Raw genomic sequence first — 21,371 nt, 5'->3', positions numbered from 1 at the left:
ACCGCATGCATGTTAGAGGCCGTCCACATTATATAGCAGTTACTGAGAGTAATCTACCGTAGAAAATAACTGGGGTCCGGATGCAGCAACAGTCCTAATACTTTCTGGTTCCTCATGGACCATGCTCTCCTTGAATCGAACATGTTGTCAGTGTTCCCATGGCATCCGCAGACTTTTAACCGATCAATAATTGCACTTAAGAACTCATCCTGTGGAAGTAGCTCAATTCCTTTGACTTGATCACCATCCAGAACATCCAAATTAAAACAAAATTTCAGTTGCTGCAACATTTCGGCACTCAAGATCAAAACATAGTCTTCGACTGAATGCAACAGTTTTATCCGAATAGAACTTAATTTTAATGTCGACAAATTTGAATGATTTTTTTAAACCTTTTTGGGAACTAAAGGACATGTATTTGACTAATCCCTCATTTTGATGCGGTTTATTTCTTTGGGATTATTGGAATATCCAACAAGAATAAGAGAAGAAGCCAGAAGTTCCTGCCAGAATTATTAAGGACATTTATTTGACTAATGAATCATTTTGGTGATTTACTGAGGGCGCCAAGATATCAGGCGATCTTGCTGCCCACTGTTACAGATTCGTTTCTTTGGGATTATTGGAATAACCAGCTTATCGCCAGAAGTTCCTGTCAGAATTATTAAAAAATGAGATAAAAATACAGACAAATGGGTCGTTTCATTTAAAAATATTGTTACGTTTTAACCTTTTCAAAACGTTGGTTTATTTCCTTTAAATAAACCGGATACTTTTGATTGCAAATAAAAGCCGTTTAGTAGTTTTAAAATTGTAACAACTCTTTATTTATTTAAAACTAATTGACAGTCCCGGCTTCGCCCGGTAGCATTTACTAATGTTAGTTCTTCAAGTTTCTCCAACCCGCATACTCCTGCCTGTTATTATTTATTTGCAAATAAAATATCTAAATTTGTACTGCATACTTTAGGGAGCTTTTTTATTACAGTTGACTGGACTGGACGAGTTGTACTCAGAATTTTTTTTTCTTTACAAACCATCTCCGGAAAATTTCGAAACGAATAAAAAAAATCAGCCAAATCGCTGCAGCTGTTCTCACGTGATGCAATTACATACATGTACCATTTCATTTTTATATATATAGATGTACAACAACAGAATTAAATAGTCGCTCAATGTTTTTTATACATGTTTATAAATTCGCAGAAATACAGACACACTTTAAATACATCACACTCAGTTGATGTTTATTCGAATAACGTCTCTGATAAACTACACTCACGACTGCAAACATGGCCACTATTTATAGACACGCCATCTCTGGTGAACTTTCCACAATGTTCTTTAACTGTCAAAACTCGTATATTCGAAGTCTAGAGCTTTCGAATACACACGCCATCTCTGGTGAACTTTCTACAATGTTCTTTAACTGTCAAAACTCATATATTTCGAATTCGAATATACGAGTCGCAGCAAACATTCAGCGTTACCATACTTACGATCAATGATCAACACAAAGCTTTTATTCAATGTTAATAATGCCCACAGATATTTTACAGTTTGAGAGGCACTGCTATTTGAAAGCATTATGCAACTTTAAATCAGCCGTTAAAATCATTATATTTGAATTCAAGTACAATTTCGTAACCATATTAGGGACAAAATCTCAATAACCGTATTTTTCTAATTATATTTTAACGCCAACAAACATTAGGGGGAAACTTTAGTAAAACATTTAGCCGAAAAATTCCACAAATCTGTGCAAATCTACTTGGGAAGTGTTTTTATTGCTACTAAATGACGATAACCAAACAATGTATCTCTAGGTAAACAAAACAAATAAGTTATAAAAAAATATAAAGACATGTGTGAATTTTTATCACCGAAATGTAGACCAAAAAGATTAATCTTTTTCACACTACTCAGACGCAGAGAAATCTGTTTAAATCCATTCATTGTGGGAACCACAAGTTACGAGGAAAATATTTGTTTAAATATAAAAAATACAAATAGAGAAATAGAGAAATGACTATCCCTATAAGATGAAGAACAATAATTTGTTTGCAAAGACTAAAATTTGGAAATGAAAATATTTCGCCCAGACAAGTGTCTATATTTAAGAATCTTCTTAAGGATTGTAATGTACATTTCGCAATCCAAGGATACTTTTTAACGTCCGGCTTTTGTAACTGCTTAACATTTCGGGAAAATACAATAACTGATGCTATTTAAGTATGAGCAACATACAACATGTTAATGGCGGTAGTATGTCCGTACAATTGTGCACCATTCCAAACCAAGAATCCAGTAATGGAACATGTAAGTGTTATGAATTAAAATTTAATGAAGAAAAGTTTCAAGACCAATTTCAAAATTTTAGATGTAGCTGTTGAAACTGTGGAAAACCATTCCGTCTTCCACCTCATCCGAACAGATAAGAAGTACACTTCCACTTGGAGACCCTTGACATATCTTTCCTTGTTCAGAGAATTAATGCGTTCGAGTAAATACGTCGACTTAGCCACATGCGAACTGAGAGTCATGATTGCCACAAAATTGTCTACATAGATAATAATGATCGACTTCTCCAAATCTCTAGTTCATGGAATTTCCGCAGCTTCATCAATGGCATAAATTTCGAATGGAAAATGGCTACTTAAATATCAAAATATTGGAAAATATTTACAAGAAAGGTCCCACATACATATATCAGTGATCAACGACCATTCGTTTTCCAGAAGGACAGTCCTCTCTGCCGCGAGTCTTCATATAAAGTCTGCATTCGGAACTGGAATTTTTGCACAATTATAGAAGTTGTGAACTCGCTTCCTAAGGATCTAATACTACTAGCACTTTTAAGCAAGTAGTATTAGGGAAAAAACTCCCGTGGATTTTGTTCATAATTGGGCTAATTGCCTCCTTTTCACTTCTCATTTTCTTAATACGAGAAATTTTTTGAAGAAACTTGAAGAACTAACAACACTGCCTCCTTTTTACTTCTCATTTTTGCTTAATAAGAGAAAATTTTTGGAGAAACTTGAAGAGCAAACAATACGCATCAATAGAAGAAGAAAAAACATTGTTTAACATCAAGCTTTAAAATGAATTTTGTTTGTTTTTTAATTAATAATTGTTTCAATTGTTGTTGCATGTAATAAAAACCGCATAATTGCTTTTTAAGCAATAAATTGATAAAAAATTTGTGAAACAAATATACAGTGGTTGACAAAACAATGGAAACTTTTCCAAATATTTCATAGTGGCCTAAAATCTGAAATAATTTTTTAAAAAATTTTATCATTTTTCTAGTATTTTATTTGTATACTTTTATTAACTTAATTTAACAAAAAACAAAGGACATAATTAATTAAATTCTAAAAATGAGAAAACAAAATTAAAAGATTTCTTTATTACGGCATTGACAAAACATTGCAAACTTAGGTATTATTTTGAAAAATATGGTCTACACTTTGCAATAACTCAATATTTTGTTGGGTATCCCTTATTTTTTATAACTGCTACACATCGACGATGCACAGTGGGGCAGAATCGAAATTTTTTGGAAATAAATCTGGCATTTCTAAGCGGCTGGTCCGATCGGGATAAAATTTGAGTTGGGAGTAGCCAAGGGGTATTCGAGTTTAAGTTATTAAAATGGGCCCTACAAATAATCCAGGGGGGCTCAAAATAGGGTACCTTCGACATGTAAAATTTTGAAACACGTGCCATTTTTTTGTTTCCCATCCGATTTCAAAGAATTTTATATTTTTGGAAAGCGCTCGGCTAGATCATACCTTGGTCCGCTTTTTTAAAAATATAGGGCGCACTTTTGGACCGAATGGACTCGAATTTTTTTTGTTAGTTAGACAACTAAATTACCAACAACATTTCAGAGCAATATCAATTACGAATCCAAAAATAACAGATTTTCAATTTAAAAATTCAAAAAGTAGTATATTTTTGCTGTTTTTTGGACAAAAAGGTGACATAACTCTTTTTTTATTAAAAAACAACTTTCTTTAAGAACATATAACAATTTTATGTCTTTCTATAAAGTTTCTTTACGGAGAACATTTTGGTATAAAAAACATGTCCTATTTTTCGAACATGTCGGCCCTACGCCCTTTGGAAATTGGCCTATTTTTTATCAAAATTTCAACTTTGGGCCACATGTTCTAAAATCCCAAAGCTGGGATCAGAAAACGGAAAGCAGTTTTGGAAACCCTGATGTGTTTACTATTTATCCCTATAGTATTTTCCCCAGCTCCGAAGGAAATGTGGACCCTATAGACAAAATTGTAAAAAATACCATTTTTAGGATTTTCGCTCCAATTTTTAGGAATTGCAGAATTCCCTTTGACCTTTTGACAAGTTTTTTTACACCTTGTTATTTAGAATGAGAAACTTAAAAAACGCTGAAAATTTCATTGAGCTTCGTTAATAAATAAGGATTTTATTACATACTCGTATTACATATTCATTGAGTTTCTAAAACTAAAATTTATATCAAAATTTTAATAGGATTGCAAATATTAGGAACAATTTGATCCACATTTATTCCGAGCTATATTTTTCTGTTTAGATATGTTAATTTTTGGTCTTACAAAAAAAAATTCAAGTCAATATCTCAATTATATTCAAAAATAGGAAACTTTAAAACTCCGTCCTTCAAAAATACTGCACTTTTTCATACTAAATTTTTTTTATAAATTTTCTTAATATTTTATTCAACACAAATCATTGGTTCTGACTCAGTCACATTAAGAAAATTTATACAAATTCTTTAGTATCATTTATAATATGAATTGGGCCCATACCTTGCCCTGAAAAACATCCCCATACCATAATATTGCCACCGCCAAACTTTGCAGTCTTATTTGTGTACTTTGAATCTAATCTTTTTCCCTTTGGTCGTCTTACAAATGTTCTCCCATTTGGATTCGTCGGAAAAGATGACAGTATTCCATTTTTGTATCGACCAGTTTAAATGATCCCTGGCAAATTGTAGACGAGCAGAACGGTTCTTTTTAGAAATGAGTGGTTTTTTCACAGGACGATAGCAACCAAGACCAGCCTCATTTGCCCTGCGACTAACTGTTCGGGTACTTATTTCTAATTTTAGGCTATTAACAACCTCTCGAGGAGTTATTTTTGGGAATTTCTTGAACTCTCTCGCTATTAAATTATCTTGTCTAGGAGTAGTCTTACAAGGTCTTCCACCTAAATGTTGAGTTTTTACAGAACCGGTCTCACGAAATTTCTTTATAATTTTTGAAACTGCTGATTTTTTTATTGAATATTTGTCACAGAGACTTTTTTCTTTTAAACCAGCTTTAAAATCGTTAATTATTTTATTAAGGCTTCACAAATCTTAACTTTAGCCATTTTCGTTAACTTTGAAAAAAAAGCAATTATGCGAAAAACTTAGAAAAAGAAATTGTGAAAAATTATCAGAATTTAAAAATAAAATAACTGTAAACAGGATGCTGTTTACATCGTTCTTTTAAATATTATTTTCGTTTTACACTTCTTTCTTGCAGAAGTTTAAAAGTTTCCATTGTTTTGTCTGTAGCGAAATAGTGAATATTTTTAATTTTGTTCCCTTTTTTCAGAATATAATTAATTATGTTGTTTGTTTATGTGTGTGAAGTTAAATTCGAATTTAACTAGCACAGACAAAAACCACATTTTTTAACATTGATCATTTTACAGTCAACATAGCACTGTTAAGCACTTAACAGTCATCATAAATAAATTGTAGTACATGAAATATATCTGAAATATGTATCTGAAATAATTTCAGAACTATAAAAAATAAAAAAAATAATAAAAAAATAAATCTCTGACGTGAAATAAAAGTAAGATAGTAAGAATTAATATTGGAATTTAAATAAAATTGAGTTTTTTGAAAACAAAAGCTGGATAGGATTAGTGACCATTTTGGGAACTGGGTGAAAGGTTCGCATACTACACTATATAGAAATGTTGGTGCAATGAGCACTTGTTGGAACTGTTATAGTGGGATACCTGAAATAATCTTGGGATTTGAGAAAATTTGATTTGAAAAATAGTATTTTTTTGAAAAATTTTCTGGAGAGGATTTTTGTCCATTTTGGGAATTGTGTGGAAGGTTCGCATATTACACTATATAGATATGATGTTCCAAGAGGTACTTGTTGGCACTGTGGTAGTGGGATATCTGAAATAATCTTGGGATTTGAGAAATTTCGACTTGAAAAATGTAATATTGCTGGAGAGGATTAGTATCCATTTTGGGAATTGTGTGGAAGGTTCGCATATTACACTATATAGATATGGTGGACCAAGAGGTACTTGTTGGAACTGTGGTAGTGGGATATCTGAAATAATCTTGGGATTTGAGAAATTTCGACTTTCAAATTTTTATTTTTTTTTAAAACTTTTCTGGAGAGGATTTTTGTCCATTTTGGGAATAGGTTCGCATATTACACTATATAGATATGGTGGTCCAAGAGGTAATTGTTGGAACTGTGGTAGTGGTATATCTGAAATAATCTTGGGATTTGAGAAATTTCGACTTTAAAAATTTAATTTTTTTAAAAATTTTCTGGAGAGGATTATTGTCCATTTTGGGAATTGTGTGGAAGGTTCGCATATTACACTATATAGATATGGCGAACCAAGGGTACTTGTTGGAACTGTGGTACTGGGATATCTGAAATAATCTTGGGATTTGAGAAATTTCGACTTGAAAAATGTAATATTGCTGGAGAGGATTATTGTCCATTTTGGGAATTGTGTAGAAGGTTCGCATATTACACTATATAGATATGGTGGTCCAAGAGGTACTTGTTGGAACTGTGGTAGTGGGATATCTGAAATAATCTTGGGATTTGAGAAATTTCGACTTGAAAAATTTTATTTTTTTTTTTGAAAAATTTTCTGGAGAGGATTTTTGTCCATTTTGGGAATTGTGTGGAAGGTTCGCATATTACACTATATAGATATGGTGGACCAAGAGGTACTTGTTGGAACTGTGGTACTGGGATATCTGAAATAATCTTGGGATTTGAGAAATTTCGACTTGAAAATTTTATTTTTTGAAAAATTTTCTGGAGAGGACTTTTGTTCATTTTGGGAATTGTGTGGAAGGTTCGCATATTACACTATATAGATATGGTGGACCAAGAGGTACTTATTGGAACTGTATTAGTGGGTTATCGGAAATAATCTTGGGATTTGAGAAATTTCGACTTGAAAAATTCTATTTTTTTTTTGAAAAATTTTCTGGAGAGGATTTTTGTCCATTTTGGGAATTGTGTGGAAGGTTCGCATATTACACTATATAGATATGGTGGTCCAAGAGGTACTTGTTGGAACTGTGGTAGTGGGATATCTGAAATAATCTTGGGATTTTAGAAATTTCGACTTGAAAAATGTAATATTGCTGGAGAGGATTATTGTCCATTTTGGGAAATGTGTAGAAGGTTCGCATATTACACTATATAGATATGGTGGTCCAAGAGGTACTTGTTGGAACTGTGGTAGTGGGATATCTGAAATAATCTTGGGATTTGAGAAATTTCGACTTGAAAAATGTAATATTGCTGGAGAGGATTATTGTCCATTTTGGGAATTGTGTGGAAGGTTCGCATATTACACTATATAGATATGGTGGTCCAAGAGGTACTTGTTGGAACTGTGGTAGTGGGATATCTGAAATAATCTTGGGATTTGAGAAATTTCGACTTGAAAATGTTATTTTTTGAAAAATTTTCTGGAGAGGACTTTTGTCCATTTTGGGAATTGTGTAGAAGGTTCGCATATTACACTATATAGATATGGTGGACCAAGAGGTACTTGTTGGAACTGTATTAGTGGGTTATCTGAAATAATCTTGGGATTTGAGAAATTTCGACTTGAAAAATTTTATTTTTTTTTTGAAAAATTTTCTGGAGAGGATTTTTGTCCATTTTGGGAATTGTGTGGAAGGTTCGCATATTACACTATATAGATATGGTGGTCCAAGAGGTACTTGTTCGAACTGTGGTAGTGGGATATCTGAAATAATCTTGGGATTTGAGAAATTTCGACTTTAAAAATTTAATTTTTTTAAAAATTTTCTGGAGAGGACTTTTGTCCATTTTGGGAATTGTGTGGAAGGTTCGCATATTACACTATATAGATATGGTGAACCAAGAGGTACTTGTTGGAACTGTGGTAAAGGGATATCTGAAATAATCTTGGGATTTGAGAAATTTCGACTTGAAAAATGTAATATTGCTGGAGAGGATTATTGTCCATTTTGGGAATTGTGTGGAAGGTTCGCATATTACACTATATAGATATGGTGGTCCAAGAGGTACTTGTTGGAACTGTGGTAGTGGGATATCTGAAATAATCTTGGGATTTGAGAAATTTCGACTTTAAAAATTTAATTTTTTTAAAAATTTTCTGGAGAGGACTTTTGTCCATTTTGGGAATTGTGTGGAAGGTTCGCATATTACACTATATAGATATGGTGGACCAAGAGGTACTTGTTGGAACTGTGGTACTGGGATATCTGAAATAATCTTGGGATTTGAGAAATTTCGTCTTGAAAAATGTAATATTGCTGGAGAGGATTATTGTCCATTTTGGGAATTGTGTGGAAGGTTCGCATATTACACTATATAGATATGGTGGTCCAAGAGGTACTTGTTGGAACTGTGGTAGTGGGATATCTGAAATAATCTTGGGATTTGAGAAATATCGACTTGAAAATTTTATTTTTTGAAAAATTTTCTGGAGAGGACTTTTGTTCATTTTGGGAATTGTGTGGAAGGTTCGCATATTACACTATATAGATATGGTGGACCAAGAGGTACTTGTTGGAACTGTGGTAGTGGGATATCTGAAATAATCTTGGGATTTGAGAAATTTCGACTTGAATAATTTAATTTTTTTTTTTAAATTTTCTGGAGAAGATTTTTGTCCATTTTGGGAATTGTGTGGAAGGTTCGCTTATTACACTATATAGATATGGTGGACCAAGAGGTACCTGTTGGAACTGTATTATTGGGACATCTGAAATAATCTTGGGATTTGAGAAATTTCGACTTGAATAATTTGATTGTTTTAAAAATTTTCTGGAGAGGATTTTTGTCCATTTTGGGAATTGTGTGGAAGGTTCGCATATTACACTATATAGATATGGTGGACCAAGAGGTACTTGTTGGAACTGTGGTAGTGGGATATCTGAAATAATCTTGGGATTTGAGAAATATCGACTTAAAAAATTTAATTTTTTTAAAAATTTTCTGGAGAGGACTTGTTGGCAACACGCCAACAAATATTTTTAAATTTATATCGCACTATGAAAACTTAACAAAACTGACCAGGAATAAAATTGCTTAGTTTAAATTTCTCAAATCCCAAGATTATTACATTTTTTAAGTCAAAATTTCTCAAATCCCAAGATTATTACGAACCTTCCACACAATTCCCAAAATCTCCAGAAAATTTAAAAAAAAAAAAAAATTATTCATGTCGAAATTTCTCAAATCCCAAGATTATTTCAGATATCCCACTACCACAGTGCCAACAAGTACCTCTTGGTCCACCATATCTATATAGTGTAATATGCGAACCTTCCACACAATTCCCAAAATGGACAAAAGTCCTCTTCAGAAAATTTTTAAAAAAATTTAATTTTTCAAGTCGAAATTTCTCAAATCCCAAGATTATTTCAGATATCCCACTACCACAGTTCCAACAAGTACCTCTTGGACCACCATATCTATATAGTGTAATATGCGAACCTTCCACACAATTCCCAAAATGGACAAAAGTCCTCTCCAGAAAATTTTTAAAAAAATTAAATTTTTAAAGTCGAAATTTCTCAAATCCCAAGATTATTTCAGATATCCCACTACCACAGTTCCAAAAAGTACCTCTTGGACCACCATATCTATATAGTGTAATATGCGAACCTTCCACACAATTCCCAAAATGGACAATAATCCTCTCCAGCAATATTACATTTTTCAAGTCGAAATTTCTCAAATCCCAAGATTATTTCGGATATCCCACTACCACAGTTCCAACAAGTACCTCTTGGTTCACCATATCTATATAGTGTAATATGCGAACCTTCCACACAATTCCCAAAATGGACAAAAGTCCTCTCCAGAAAATTTTTTAAAAAATTAAATTTTTAAAGTCGAAATTTCTCAAATTCCAAGATTATTTCCGATATCCCACTACCACAGTTCCAAAAAGTACCTCTTGGACCACCATATCTATATAGTGTAATATGCGAACCTTCCACACAATTCCCAAAATGGACAATAATCCTCTCCAGCAATATTACATTTTTCAAGTCGAAATTTCTCAAATCCCAAGATTATTTCAGATATCCCACTACCACAGTTCCAACAAGTACCTCTTGGTTCACCATATCTATATAGTGTAGTATGCGAACCTTCCACACAATTCCCAAAATGGACAAAAGTCCTCTCCAGAAAATTTTTAAAAAAATTAAATTTTTAAAGTCGAAATTTCTCAAATCCCAAGATTATTTCCGATATCCCACTACCACAGTTCCAACAAGTACCTCTTGGTTCACCATATCTATATAGTGTAATATGCGAACCTTCCACACAATTCCCAAAATGGACAAAAATCCTCTCCAGAAAATTTTTCAAAAAAAAATTAAATTATTCAAGTCGAAATTTCTCAAATCCCAAGATTATTTCAGATATCCCACTACCACAGTTCCAACAAGTACCTCTTGGTCCACCATATCTATATAGTGTAATATGCGAACCTTCCACACAATTCCCAAAATGGACAAAAGTGCTCTCCAGAAATTTTTTAAAAAAATTAAATTTTTAAAGTCGAAATTTCTCAAATCCCAAGATTATTTCAGATATCCCACTACCACAGTTCCAACAAGTACCTCTTGGACCACCATATCTATATAGTGTAATATGCGAACCTTCCACACAATTCCCAAAATGGACAATAATCCTCTCCAGCAATATTACATTTTTCAAGTCGAAATTTCTCAAATCCCAAGATTATTTCAGATATCCCAGTACCACAGTTCCAACAAGTACCTCTTGGTCCACCATATCTATATAGTGTAATATGCGAACCTTCCACACAATTCCCAAAATGGACAAAAATCCTCTCCAGAAAATTTTTCAAAAAAAAAAATAAAATTTTTCAAGTCGAAATTTCTCAAATCCCAAGATTATTTCAAATATTCCACTACCACAGTTCCAACAAGTACCTCTTGGACCACCATATCTATATAGTGTAATATGCGAACCTTCCACACAATTCCCAAAATGGATACTAATCCTCTCCAGCAATATTACATTTTTCAAGTCGAAATTTCTCAAATCCCAAGATTATTTCAGATATCCCACTACCACAGTGCCAACAAGTACCTCTTGGACCACTATATCTATATAGTGTAATATGCGAACCTTCCACACAATTCCCAAAATGGACAAAAATCCTCTCCAGAAAATTTTTCAAAAAAATACTATTTTTCAAATCAAATTTTCTCAAATCCCAAGATTATTTCAGATATCCCACTACCACAGTTCCAACAAGTGCTCCTTGCACCAACACTTCCATATAGTATAGTATGCGAACCATTCACCCAGTTTCCAAAATGGTCACAAATCATCTCGAGCTTTTTTTTCAAAAAACTTAAGTTTTCTCAAATCCCAAGATTATTTCAGGTATCCCACTATAACAGTTCCAACAAGTGCTCATTGCACCAACATTTCTATATAGTGTAGTATGCGAACCTTTCACCCAGTTCCCAAAATGGTCACTAATCCTATCCAGCTTTTGTTTTCAAAAAACTCAATTTTATTTAAATTCCAATATTAATTCTTACTATCTTACTTTTATTTCACGTCAGAGATTTATTTTTTTATTATTTTTTTTATTTTTTATAGTTCTGAAATTATTTCAGATACATATTTCAGATATATTTCATGTACTACAATTTATTTATGATGACTGTTAAGTGCTTAACAGTGCTATGTTGACTGTAAAATGATCAATGTTAAAAAATGTGGTTTTTGTCTGTGCTAGTTAAATTCGAATTTAACTTCACACACATTGTTTGTTTTTCAGTTAATTTATATAAATAAAACTAAACAAGTAAAAAACTAAAAACAAAAAAAAAATTATTTTAAAAAAATATTTTAAATTTTGGACTACATATGGAATATTTGGAAAAGTTTCCATTGTTTTGTCAACCACTGTATGTAGGTATAAGCACTCAATTAATTAATATCTTTCAAAATTCAAGATAGTTTTCAACGTTCACACTATGGCGTCACTCCCCTTTAATATTGTTTAGATAAGATTACCTTTAACGAATATCAAAAGTGAAAGTTAAATTTGCAATAAACAAATATTTAGTCAAACAAAATTTATAAACAAGCACACAACTACGGAAGATCTTAAATCGTAGAAAAAAAAAACTAAATAATTTCAATACAAAAAAATGGCAGACTTTATCACCAACTACGATAAAGAGCAGAAACTCTGGGAAGGTTTGAAAAAACCCAAACTTTGTAATGAAAATATTTCTGCCGGAGAAATAGCTTTATCCATGTTACGCTTAAAAAATCCCCAAGATATTATGCAAATTTCGGATAGCGAGAATACCACAATGACCTATGGCTCAGCATTAAATATTGCCATAAAGATTGCTAAATATTTCAAGAGTATTTCTCTGACGGGTGATGATGTAGTGGGAATTTTCTCACCAGATACTACATATGTAATGTCTGTAGCTTTGGCGGCCTGGTTTAATGGCACACCTTTTCAGGCCATTAATTGTAGATTGGAAACCGGTACATTTTTGTTTGATAGCCAATCAATTTATAACAACTGATTAACAATGTTTGTGTTTATTTATTTTTAGCTGTTGTTGAAAATCTTTATGATTTTAGCCGACCCAAGATTATTTTCTGCGATGGTTTGCAATATGAGAAAGTGAAAGCAGCTTGTGTTAACTTTCAGCCTTTAATATATACATTGTCTAATCATTTGGAAAATGTGGCAAAAGTGGAAGATTTATTACAGGCCGCTTCAATGGATGAGGAATTGTATCAGTAAGTAAAAATAGCTTTGTTTAAATATGAAACTCTTATCAGTTATTCTAAATTCTACAAAATATTTGTTGCATAAACTGCCTGACCCTAAATATTAAGAGATAGTATAAAAGAAAATATTTAAATTAATAATTTAAAGTGTGAATATTTGGTTTTGAAGAATAAATTATATTGGGTGTATGACTTAGTAATGTGGGATTTACAATAGATGGCGTATCTTTAGAACGTGGTTCATTGATGTCATTGTGAGTTTGATTATTATCAAATGCTTGCAAAATCATTGGGAGCTACTCATTATGGCAGGAAAAATATAGTTACCATACGAATGAAGCTGAGAGACGACTCAACGCTATAAAAGAAAATCATTACTTGCGACACCAAAGCCAAATATAAATGGTGATAAGGTAATGCTCTGTATTTGGTGGCACCAAAAGGGTACTATCTATTATATGCTGCTGAAATCAGGCCAGACCATCATAGGGAACCTGTACCGAACGCAACTGATTCGTTTGAAGCGAGCATTGGCCGAAAAACATCCAGAATATGCAGCCAGACATGAAATATTCCAACATGACAAAGCTAGGACGCATGTTGAAATACCTGTTACAAACTATTTTAACAGTGGTTGGGAACTTTCGTCTCATCCTTGCCCCGTCCGACTACTATTTGTTTCGATCAATACAGAACGCTCTCTCTGAAATACGCTTCACTTCAGAACAGAGTATCCGTAATTGGCTTGATTCGTTCTTGGCCTCAAATGATGAGCAGTTCTTTCTCAAATAAATTAGGTTTTTTCCCATATATTTATTCTCTTAAGTTTCACAAATCTTTAATGTATTCTAGATCAAGTATAGTTGTTGTTGTTGTTATAGCAGCAGTGTTTGCTGAGTTGACAGCCCTTGGCCGAGTGAACTCGGGTCATTCCGGTGCGTAGAACCGGCTGTCGTGGGAATGTGATCAAGTATAGTGTTTCTTTGTGGTTGTTTTCTAAATTGGGTAACGAGGACGCAGACTTTTGTCTTCACATGACGATTTATTACGTTTTTGGTCTGACCACTGTCGATGTTTCCACGAATATTCTTTGTTTTTCCAGCGACTTTTGTCTTCTTTCAATGTTTGACGTGTTTTGTTTTAAGTTATTGCTTAAATATGTTTTTGAGCCAAGAGAAGAGATAATCCTAGGTTAGGTTAGGAAAGGGGTGTACACTATGTGCACTTCCACTCGGAGACCTTGAGGTCCATTGTGATTCCCTTCAAATAGGTTGACAAAGAGGATAGCCTTAGAGTAATATAAGAGACCAAAGTATCGCCTGTTGAAAAGAGAAAGGAAGAAAGAAAGATAGATAGATCTTTTCACGGATTTGGAATCGCTGTAGAACGTCCCTTAAATAGCCACCCTATTCCCTTAATGAAACCTAGTATGTTGCTTAGTTTGCAGCCAGCAACACTACCAAGTTCGTCCAGAAATCTATTTCCTAGCCATCTAAGTCTGTGACCCTGTAACCTAGGGCAGTTGCACATAATGTGCTCTACTGTCTCTAGTTCCTCTGCATCCCCACACACTCTACAGAAGTCCTGTGTGCCATTATCCCATTTACCCTTAAAGGCTCCAATTGAGCAATGGCCGGTTATCACTCTTACTAGAATCCTGAGATTATACCTATCCAACTCTATCAGTGTTCCAGTCGCGTTTGCATCCAGTTTTGGCCATAAGGCCCTGGACCAATAGATCCTCTAGAGCTCTCCTACAGTCTTCTACTAGGTTGGAGTGTATTAGATGACACTCCAGAGCCTTTAGTGCTCAAAATTTAGAGATAATTCTAAGCATTTCAGCAGTCTTCTGAGAGCCGGTCTATTAATTGAGTGAACAGTGTTGATGTCTTCTCAAATAATCTTTGTTATTCCTCCTACTGTTGGATTTTAAAAATTGTATAATGGACGATGGAGCTGTAGTTCAAATGTTCTATAATCTTTAAAAATATTGTTTTTATTTGTTATATTTTCAGAGCGCAACCTCTTAAATATGGCAGTAATCAAACTATGGTCATATTAGTATCATCGGGCACTTCCGGAATGCCCAAAGGTGTTTGCGTGCCCAATAGAATGTGTGTCACAGATTTCAGGTAAATATTTCCCACATAATTCAAAATAGTTTCCCTTCTAAACTCATAATTCAACCCCTTCCAGTTTTACTCATGCCAACACCAAAATGTTTACCAGCAGCAGCATAGATTGGTCTAGTGGTCTGTTGACCTTTATGGCCAATGTTTTGGTGGGAGGTACACGCATCATTACCACCCAACCATTTACACCCGAATATTTGCTAGAGATTATACAGAAATATAAAATCAACTTTCTTTCAACTAATCCCTCAAATTTGCTGCAAACATCGCTATTGAAATCATACTCCCAAGAAAACATGCAAAGTATTAATTTGATTTTTACCGCAGGATCCTATTGTTCGGAGATAAATCTCCAACACATGCGTTCGGTTTTAACACAAGGTTTATTGTTTTATGGTTATGGTGGCACTGAAACTGGTGGTGTATCGGGCAGATTAAATGCTAATAAATCCAAATCAGTGGGTAGACTTTTGCCAAATGTTCAGCTGAAAATTGTTGAGCCGGAGAGTGGTCAGCGTTTAGGTCCCGGAGAAATTGGAGAGATCTGTGTCAACCAGGGCTACGAATGGTGTGGTTATTATAACAATGCTAAAGCTACAGCTGAAATTGTAGACTCTGAAGGTTTTATACGCACTGGCGATTTGGGTTATATGGATGAGGATAACTTTTTATTTTTGGTGGGTCGTTGTAAGGATGTAATGAAATTTTTGGGTTTCCAATATTCACCCCAGGACATTGAAGAGATAATTGCTGAATTACCCGATATTTTGGATGTTTGTGTTTTTGGTGTTTATAATGAAATCCAACAGGATGCATCTGCTGCTGCGGTGGTTAAAAGAGAGGATAGTACTTTAACAGAGGAACAAATAATTAAATATGTAGAGAGTAAGACGGAGGTTGCACATAAAATAATACATTATGGCGTGTTTTTTGTGAAAGAGTTGTTACGCAATCAAAATGGAAAACTTTTGAGAGAGAAAATCAAGATAATGTGTTTGGAAATGGAAAAGAATAGGGAATGTTAAAAGAATATTTCTAAATAAAATATGCTTTTCAATTTCGAAAAGCTCAAAACTTTAAAAAAATTTTAAATTTCTATATTAAAATGAAGTAATATGAAACCGTATTTTGATGTTTTAATTTTGAGAAAAAATAACATTTTCAATAGGCAACGAATGGGATATATATTTGTCAATCTTTCCAAACCACAACCCATTTTTAATGTAAAATTTTCAAATTTCAAATTTTCAAATCATTAAATGATAATAAAAAAGCAATTTGTTAAATTCACTTTTAAAATATATATATTTTATAAAACTGTCATAAATTAATTTAAAAAATAAAAACTTACCTTTTTTAAACGAGAAAAATATGTAAGAGTCATCATTATACAGCTTCCACCACACACTTATTTATTTGTTGAAGAATTAATAATTTTAGTTATTGTATTTATTTAACATATTTAAAGATTTTCTTTTTTAAAGAAATTCATAAAAATGCAGATATTCGTTTTAACTAATAATTTTCTTTTCAAATCAATCAATAACATACATATATGTTTGAAATTCCAATAAAGGAATTGAAAACAAATTTGTAAATTCGATTAGTTAATTTAATCAAAAAACAAACAAAAAATTTTACATTAAAATTTTCATTTAATACAAAATTCCTTGAATTTATATGCATTTTTATGAATATTTAAATAATTTCTTAATTTCATCTCATTTCACAATTTCTTTTTTAATAATTTTAATTTTTCTATTAAATTTTCTAAAAAAAATTAAAAACCGCGCCAATTTACTAAACGGAAATAAAAACGGAGCTGAATTAAACAAATTTAAGTGTTGCCAGCTTTAAATTAATGGCAACACCAAGAGAACAACTTCTATTGCTCTCTCACACAATGCTCTCACTAATTTTTAACAAGTACCGTTACTTTTTTCTAAGGCAATTTTAAGCCCTAACTTTACACACGAATTAAACACATTTCACGTTACATTTTTATACAAATTTCATTCTCCACTTATTTGCAACATGTTTATTTACACTTTTACCACATTTTTTCAATTTAAACAACATCTTTTCCATTTATTTTAATTAATTTTCAACCACACACAACCGACATTTGGAGACACGCAAAGAAACTAAAATGAAATGTCATGTATTGTCAGCATAAATATGCAATTTCATAGCAAGAAGCTTTTGTTTATATTAGTTTTATGCTTACTAAACATAGTTTTTGATAAGAAATGTCAAACTGGTGAACGAAATGTCAATTCTTTTCTCTTCTCAAGTCATAAGAAATGTGCGTTGTGTTCGTAAAATTATTAATAATTTATTAAAAAATCAAGTGAATTATTTAAAAATAGTGATACAAACTAGTAAATAACACAGATTAAAATATATTACATGTATTAAACTATAAAAATGCTTATTTATTTTGAAAAAAATTGAGTTTTCAAGAGTCAAATGTAAAAATAGAAATGTTCATTTGCTAAAAAATCAAAAACTCCAAATAATAGTGTTTTAACATGGAAAATAGTTTTAAAAACGTGGAAATTACAGCTAATTCACTTGATTTATTTATTAGTTAATATTAAAATAAAATTTAACTAATATTTAACATATTTTCTGTTTAATTTTATGTTTTGCTTACTGCTGGATTCCATGACTACATCAACATCTGTGTGCAATTTATTTATATGATGATTGATGCCATCAAATTGTTACTTCTATCTAACAACAACCATAGCCAGCAAGATGAGGAAGATTATGAAACAAAACAAAATCGTAATTGTCCTTAGCGGACGTTACGCCGGCCGCAAGGCTATCGTTGTCAAGACCCTTGACGATGGCACTCCCGAAAAGCCATTCGGTCATGCTCTTGTTGCTGGTATCGATAGATACCCCCGCAAGGTCACCAAGTCCATGGGCAAGACTAAGTTGAAGAAGAAGTCCAAGGTCAAGCCTTTCTTGAAGGTGTTGAACTACAACCATTTGATGCCCACCCGTTACTCGGCCAGTGAAATCAGTTTCGATAAGGTATCGCCTAAGGATCTTAAAGATCCCATCAAGAGGAAAACACACCGTTTCCAGACTCGTGTTAAATTCGAATCATCCTACAAGGAGGGCAAGAACAAGTGGTTCTTCCAAAAGTTGCGCTTCTAAGTTGTGATTTTATAACCTCTGCATTCTGATGGCGGACTCGTCCTATCTCGAGTGTGTTTGTGAAGTTTTTTTAATTAAATAACAACCAAACAACTAACACATCAATATTTGTTGGATAATAAACATAGTTTTATATGTTTTTTATCATATGCTATTATATATTGCCCTGTGTAGAGGCACATTTTGTAACGTATTTTTTTTAATGGAAAATAAATTAAAAACAATTTGTTTAAGATAATGTGTTAAAATCAATTTATAGAAAGAAGTGAATGTGTGCAAAAAATTTCTACCCCATGCAGACTATTTTTTATTGTTATACGGGACTAGTTTCACGTTTATTTTAATATGAGGAAGTAAATTTCAAATAAATGCCATAATTTTCTACATTTATTTTAATATTTTCATATAAAATCCTTTTCTCTATTTGCAAAACTGTTTTGTTTTTTACAAACGTAAACACAGTTGAATAAAATTAATAACTTGCCTCCGCTTTCTAGAATACAGAACAATTGATATTTTTTGCTGGGAATCTTAAGGTCTGAAAAAACATTTTTAATAAATTTAAAAAAAACTGCCAGGTCGTTACCGGTTCGCCAAAGGTTATCAGAGCCTGCATTTATTTAAATAACAACATTTGGGATGGGAAAAATCTATGCTATGAAATATCAGAAAAGGTTAATGGATCGATTATGTATGGCAAGCGAATTTTCACAAATTTTTGTTTGCCAATTTGGCAACAGAAATTATTGCTGCCAGTTGCCATCTGTAATACCATTGCTGACAACGCAACTGAAGTTTCGTTGCCATCCATAATTAACCTTGAAGCACTGCCAAACATTGCATTAACAATTGTTGGAAGTTCTTCCCTGAAAAAATATTCAATAATTATTTAATTATCGCTGTCATGAGGTGGTACTGGGAACTGGATAAATTGTGCCACCTCTATCGGTCTTAACCTTAGGTCTATAGGGTTTAAGTGGGCCTACGGGGACAGCGTCATGAGGGCTTTGGAGATAGGCAGGGCATCGATTAAGAGTGCATGTAACAATTCGTTTCTGGTAGCAGTTAAGAATACTGCTCCAACCGTGCAAGTGTTGATCGAGTTTTCCTGGAACTGCCTCTCACTATCCGAAATTGCTTGTGGATGACATCCTGGATGTCTCCAATATAACGCCGGATGTGTCGAGAGGGGGATCTTCCATACAAATTTGATTGTTGGGAAGGGATGGTTTTTCCCATTTTTCCTCTTCAAATTCAATGTTAAAAATAAGAAAAGAAAAAAAACTTTAAATTTTTGTTTATACTTGGGCTGATGATTATGTTGCCTGACAGACAGCATCCTGGTTTCCTCATGCAAGTGATCCACATTTGGTTGCGATTCGGAGTGCATGGTTTTGCGTTTTCTGCAATACTCGCGATTGTTTCGTTGTTGAAGTTGCTGTTGTTGTAACAGCTTAAACTATACAATTTTCTAATCTGGGGGTTCTGCATCGAGGTCAAGGCCAAGAAATTGTGCTACTTTAACGGGGTTGGTCCACAAATCCATTGGACTAAGTAGCTGGGCAGTTGAATATGTGGGTGGTATCATGGGGACCCTGACCACATGCTGGGCATACATTGTTCCTGTTGCTCCATTCCGACTTCAGTTGTGCCAGAGCTACTCTTGTTTTCCGAGGCATGTTTTTCTCCGAGTCTGTTATAGGCGATGGATGGGTGATCTCCAAGTACATCATTCGCGTTATGCTGTATCCGATGTATTGATAGCGTTTCTATAAATGTCGTTCAAAGCTGCCGTATACGAATTGCGATCCATCACTTACCTTTGTATGTTTACCACGAAGATACTTCCTGTTATGACTCGGGGTAGGTTCAGCCGTGTGATGTTGAAGCTTGGATGACTCACCGGATAACATCCCAGGAGGAACTGGGTGTGTTCGTAAATGCAGTAAATTTGTGCATCACTGATGCCACGACCTGCAAACTTTTGCAACATATAACTTAATGATGCATTGGTTGCATTAAAAAACGTTTGACGTAAAGCAATAATCGCAAATATGCTTTTTCGAAAGCTAAACTTTTAATTTGATGCAGTGATGCAATCATACTGAATTTACGAACACACCCACTGTTTTGACAGCATTACGTTGTGTTCCTTAACTGGAAGAACCTTCGTTTTCTCGTGTAGATGATCGGGGTTGTCATAGAATCCAATCATTGTCAGAATCGATATTGAAAACGACAGAAAAGGCACATTGGTCTTGTGAAATCGAGAGTCATCGGTTTTATATTCGATCTAGAATTAAATTCTTTATCGATTAGACAAAAAAAAATACATTGGATTCCATAAGACGGTACATTTGTCTTATGGAATCCAATGTATTTTTTTTTGTCATTTTTAAAACCGATTCCGACAATGATTGGATTCTATGACAACCCCGGATGTTCCGATGTAATTTGAATAGAGCCTGTGACAGTCTTAAGGCAGCTTTGAATATTTCTCCACTGGGTATCACTCGTTATTCGGCACAAATTATGCGTTTGAGCTGGCTGATGTTTGTAACGCCCATTTTTGGGCGTTTTAGTTTAACACCCACCTTAAAGTATCGACTCAGAATCGGTTTAACATTTCATCATAGGGTAACATAGAGACGAGACGTAATTGTCAGAAACCTAAGTCTGTTGTCAAAAACCTAGCTCTGGCAACAACAAAATACATGCTAGTCAATGTATTTTGTTTTTGTATCAGACATATGATTCTCTATGCATTTCATTTAAGGCATTTATTACAAATTACAATAATTCATAAGCTTAATTTCATCATTACTTCAACCGTATTGAACTTAATTCATTTTTGATATCTATAATGAGGCAAATGAAAAATGTAGAAACCACAATCGGAATGACGCCTTCACCACTCATAGCGAAGGATATAAAATTATGTTCATTCAACTCGAATTAAATTTGAATTAAAAAA

At 33.3% G+C, this 21,371-nt stretch overlaps 2 protein-coding genes across 2 annotated transcripts; both read left to right on the top strand.

Moving 5' to 3' along the window:
* The first annotated feature begins 12,493 nt into the window (after positions 1-12,493).
* On the top strand, positions 12,494-16,263 carry LOC135963969 (uncharacterized). The gene is made up of 4 exons (XM_065515998.1): positions 12,494-12,845; positions 12,917-13,106; positions 15,113-15,229; positions 15,294-16,263. The coding sequence occupies exons 1-4, from the start codon at positions 12,494-12,496 to the stop codon at positions 16,252-16,254; spliced, it is 1,620 nt and encodes a 539-aa protein (XP_065372070.1). The 3' UTR covers positions 16,255-16,263.
* A 1,688-nt stretch (positions 16,264-17,951) lies between these two features.
* Positions 17,952-18,617, top strand: LOC135963968 (large ribosomal subunit protein eL27-like). Its single transcript, XM_065515996.1, has one exon. It carries the CDS (start codon positions 17,990-17,992, stop codon positions 18,395-18,397), a length of 408 nt encoding a protein of 135 aa, XP_065372068.1. The 5' UTR covers positions 17,952-17,989; the 3' UTR covers positions 18,398-18,617.
* The last annotated feature ends 2,754 nt before the right edge of the window (positions 18,618-21,371 follow it).

Source organism: Calliphora vicina, chromosome 1 (genome assembly GCF_958450345.1).
Source record: "Calliphora vicina chromosome 1, idCalVici1.1, whole genome shotgun sequence".
NCBI lineage: Eukaryota > Metazoa > Arthropoda > Insecta > Diptera > Calliphoridae > Calliphora > Calliphora vicina.
This window is presented reverse-complemented; position numbering and strand designations above follow the sequence as displayed.

Excerpts from the sequence above, each read along its gene's own strand:
- LOC135963969 (XM_065515998.1), top strand. The coding sequence starts at position 12,494 with ATGGCAGACTTTATCACCAACTACGATAAAGAGCAGAAACTCTGGGAA. Across the intron at positions 13,107-15,112 it reads ATGGATGAGGAATTGTATCA|AGCGCAACCTCTTAAATATG; the intron begins GTAAGTAAAAAT and ends TTATATTTTCAG. Across the intron at positions 15,230-15,293 it reads ATGTGTGTCACAGATTTCAG|TTTTACTCATGCCAACACCA; the intron begins GTAAATATTTCC and ends AACCCCTTCCAG.
- LOC135963968 (XM_065515996.1), top strand. The coding sequence starts at position 17,990 with ATGAGGAAGATTATGAAACAAAACAAAATCGTAATTGTCCTTAGCGGA.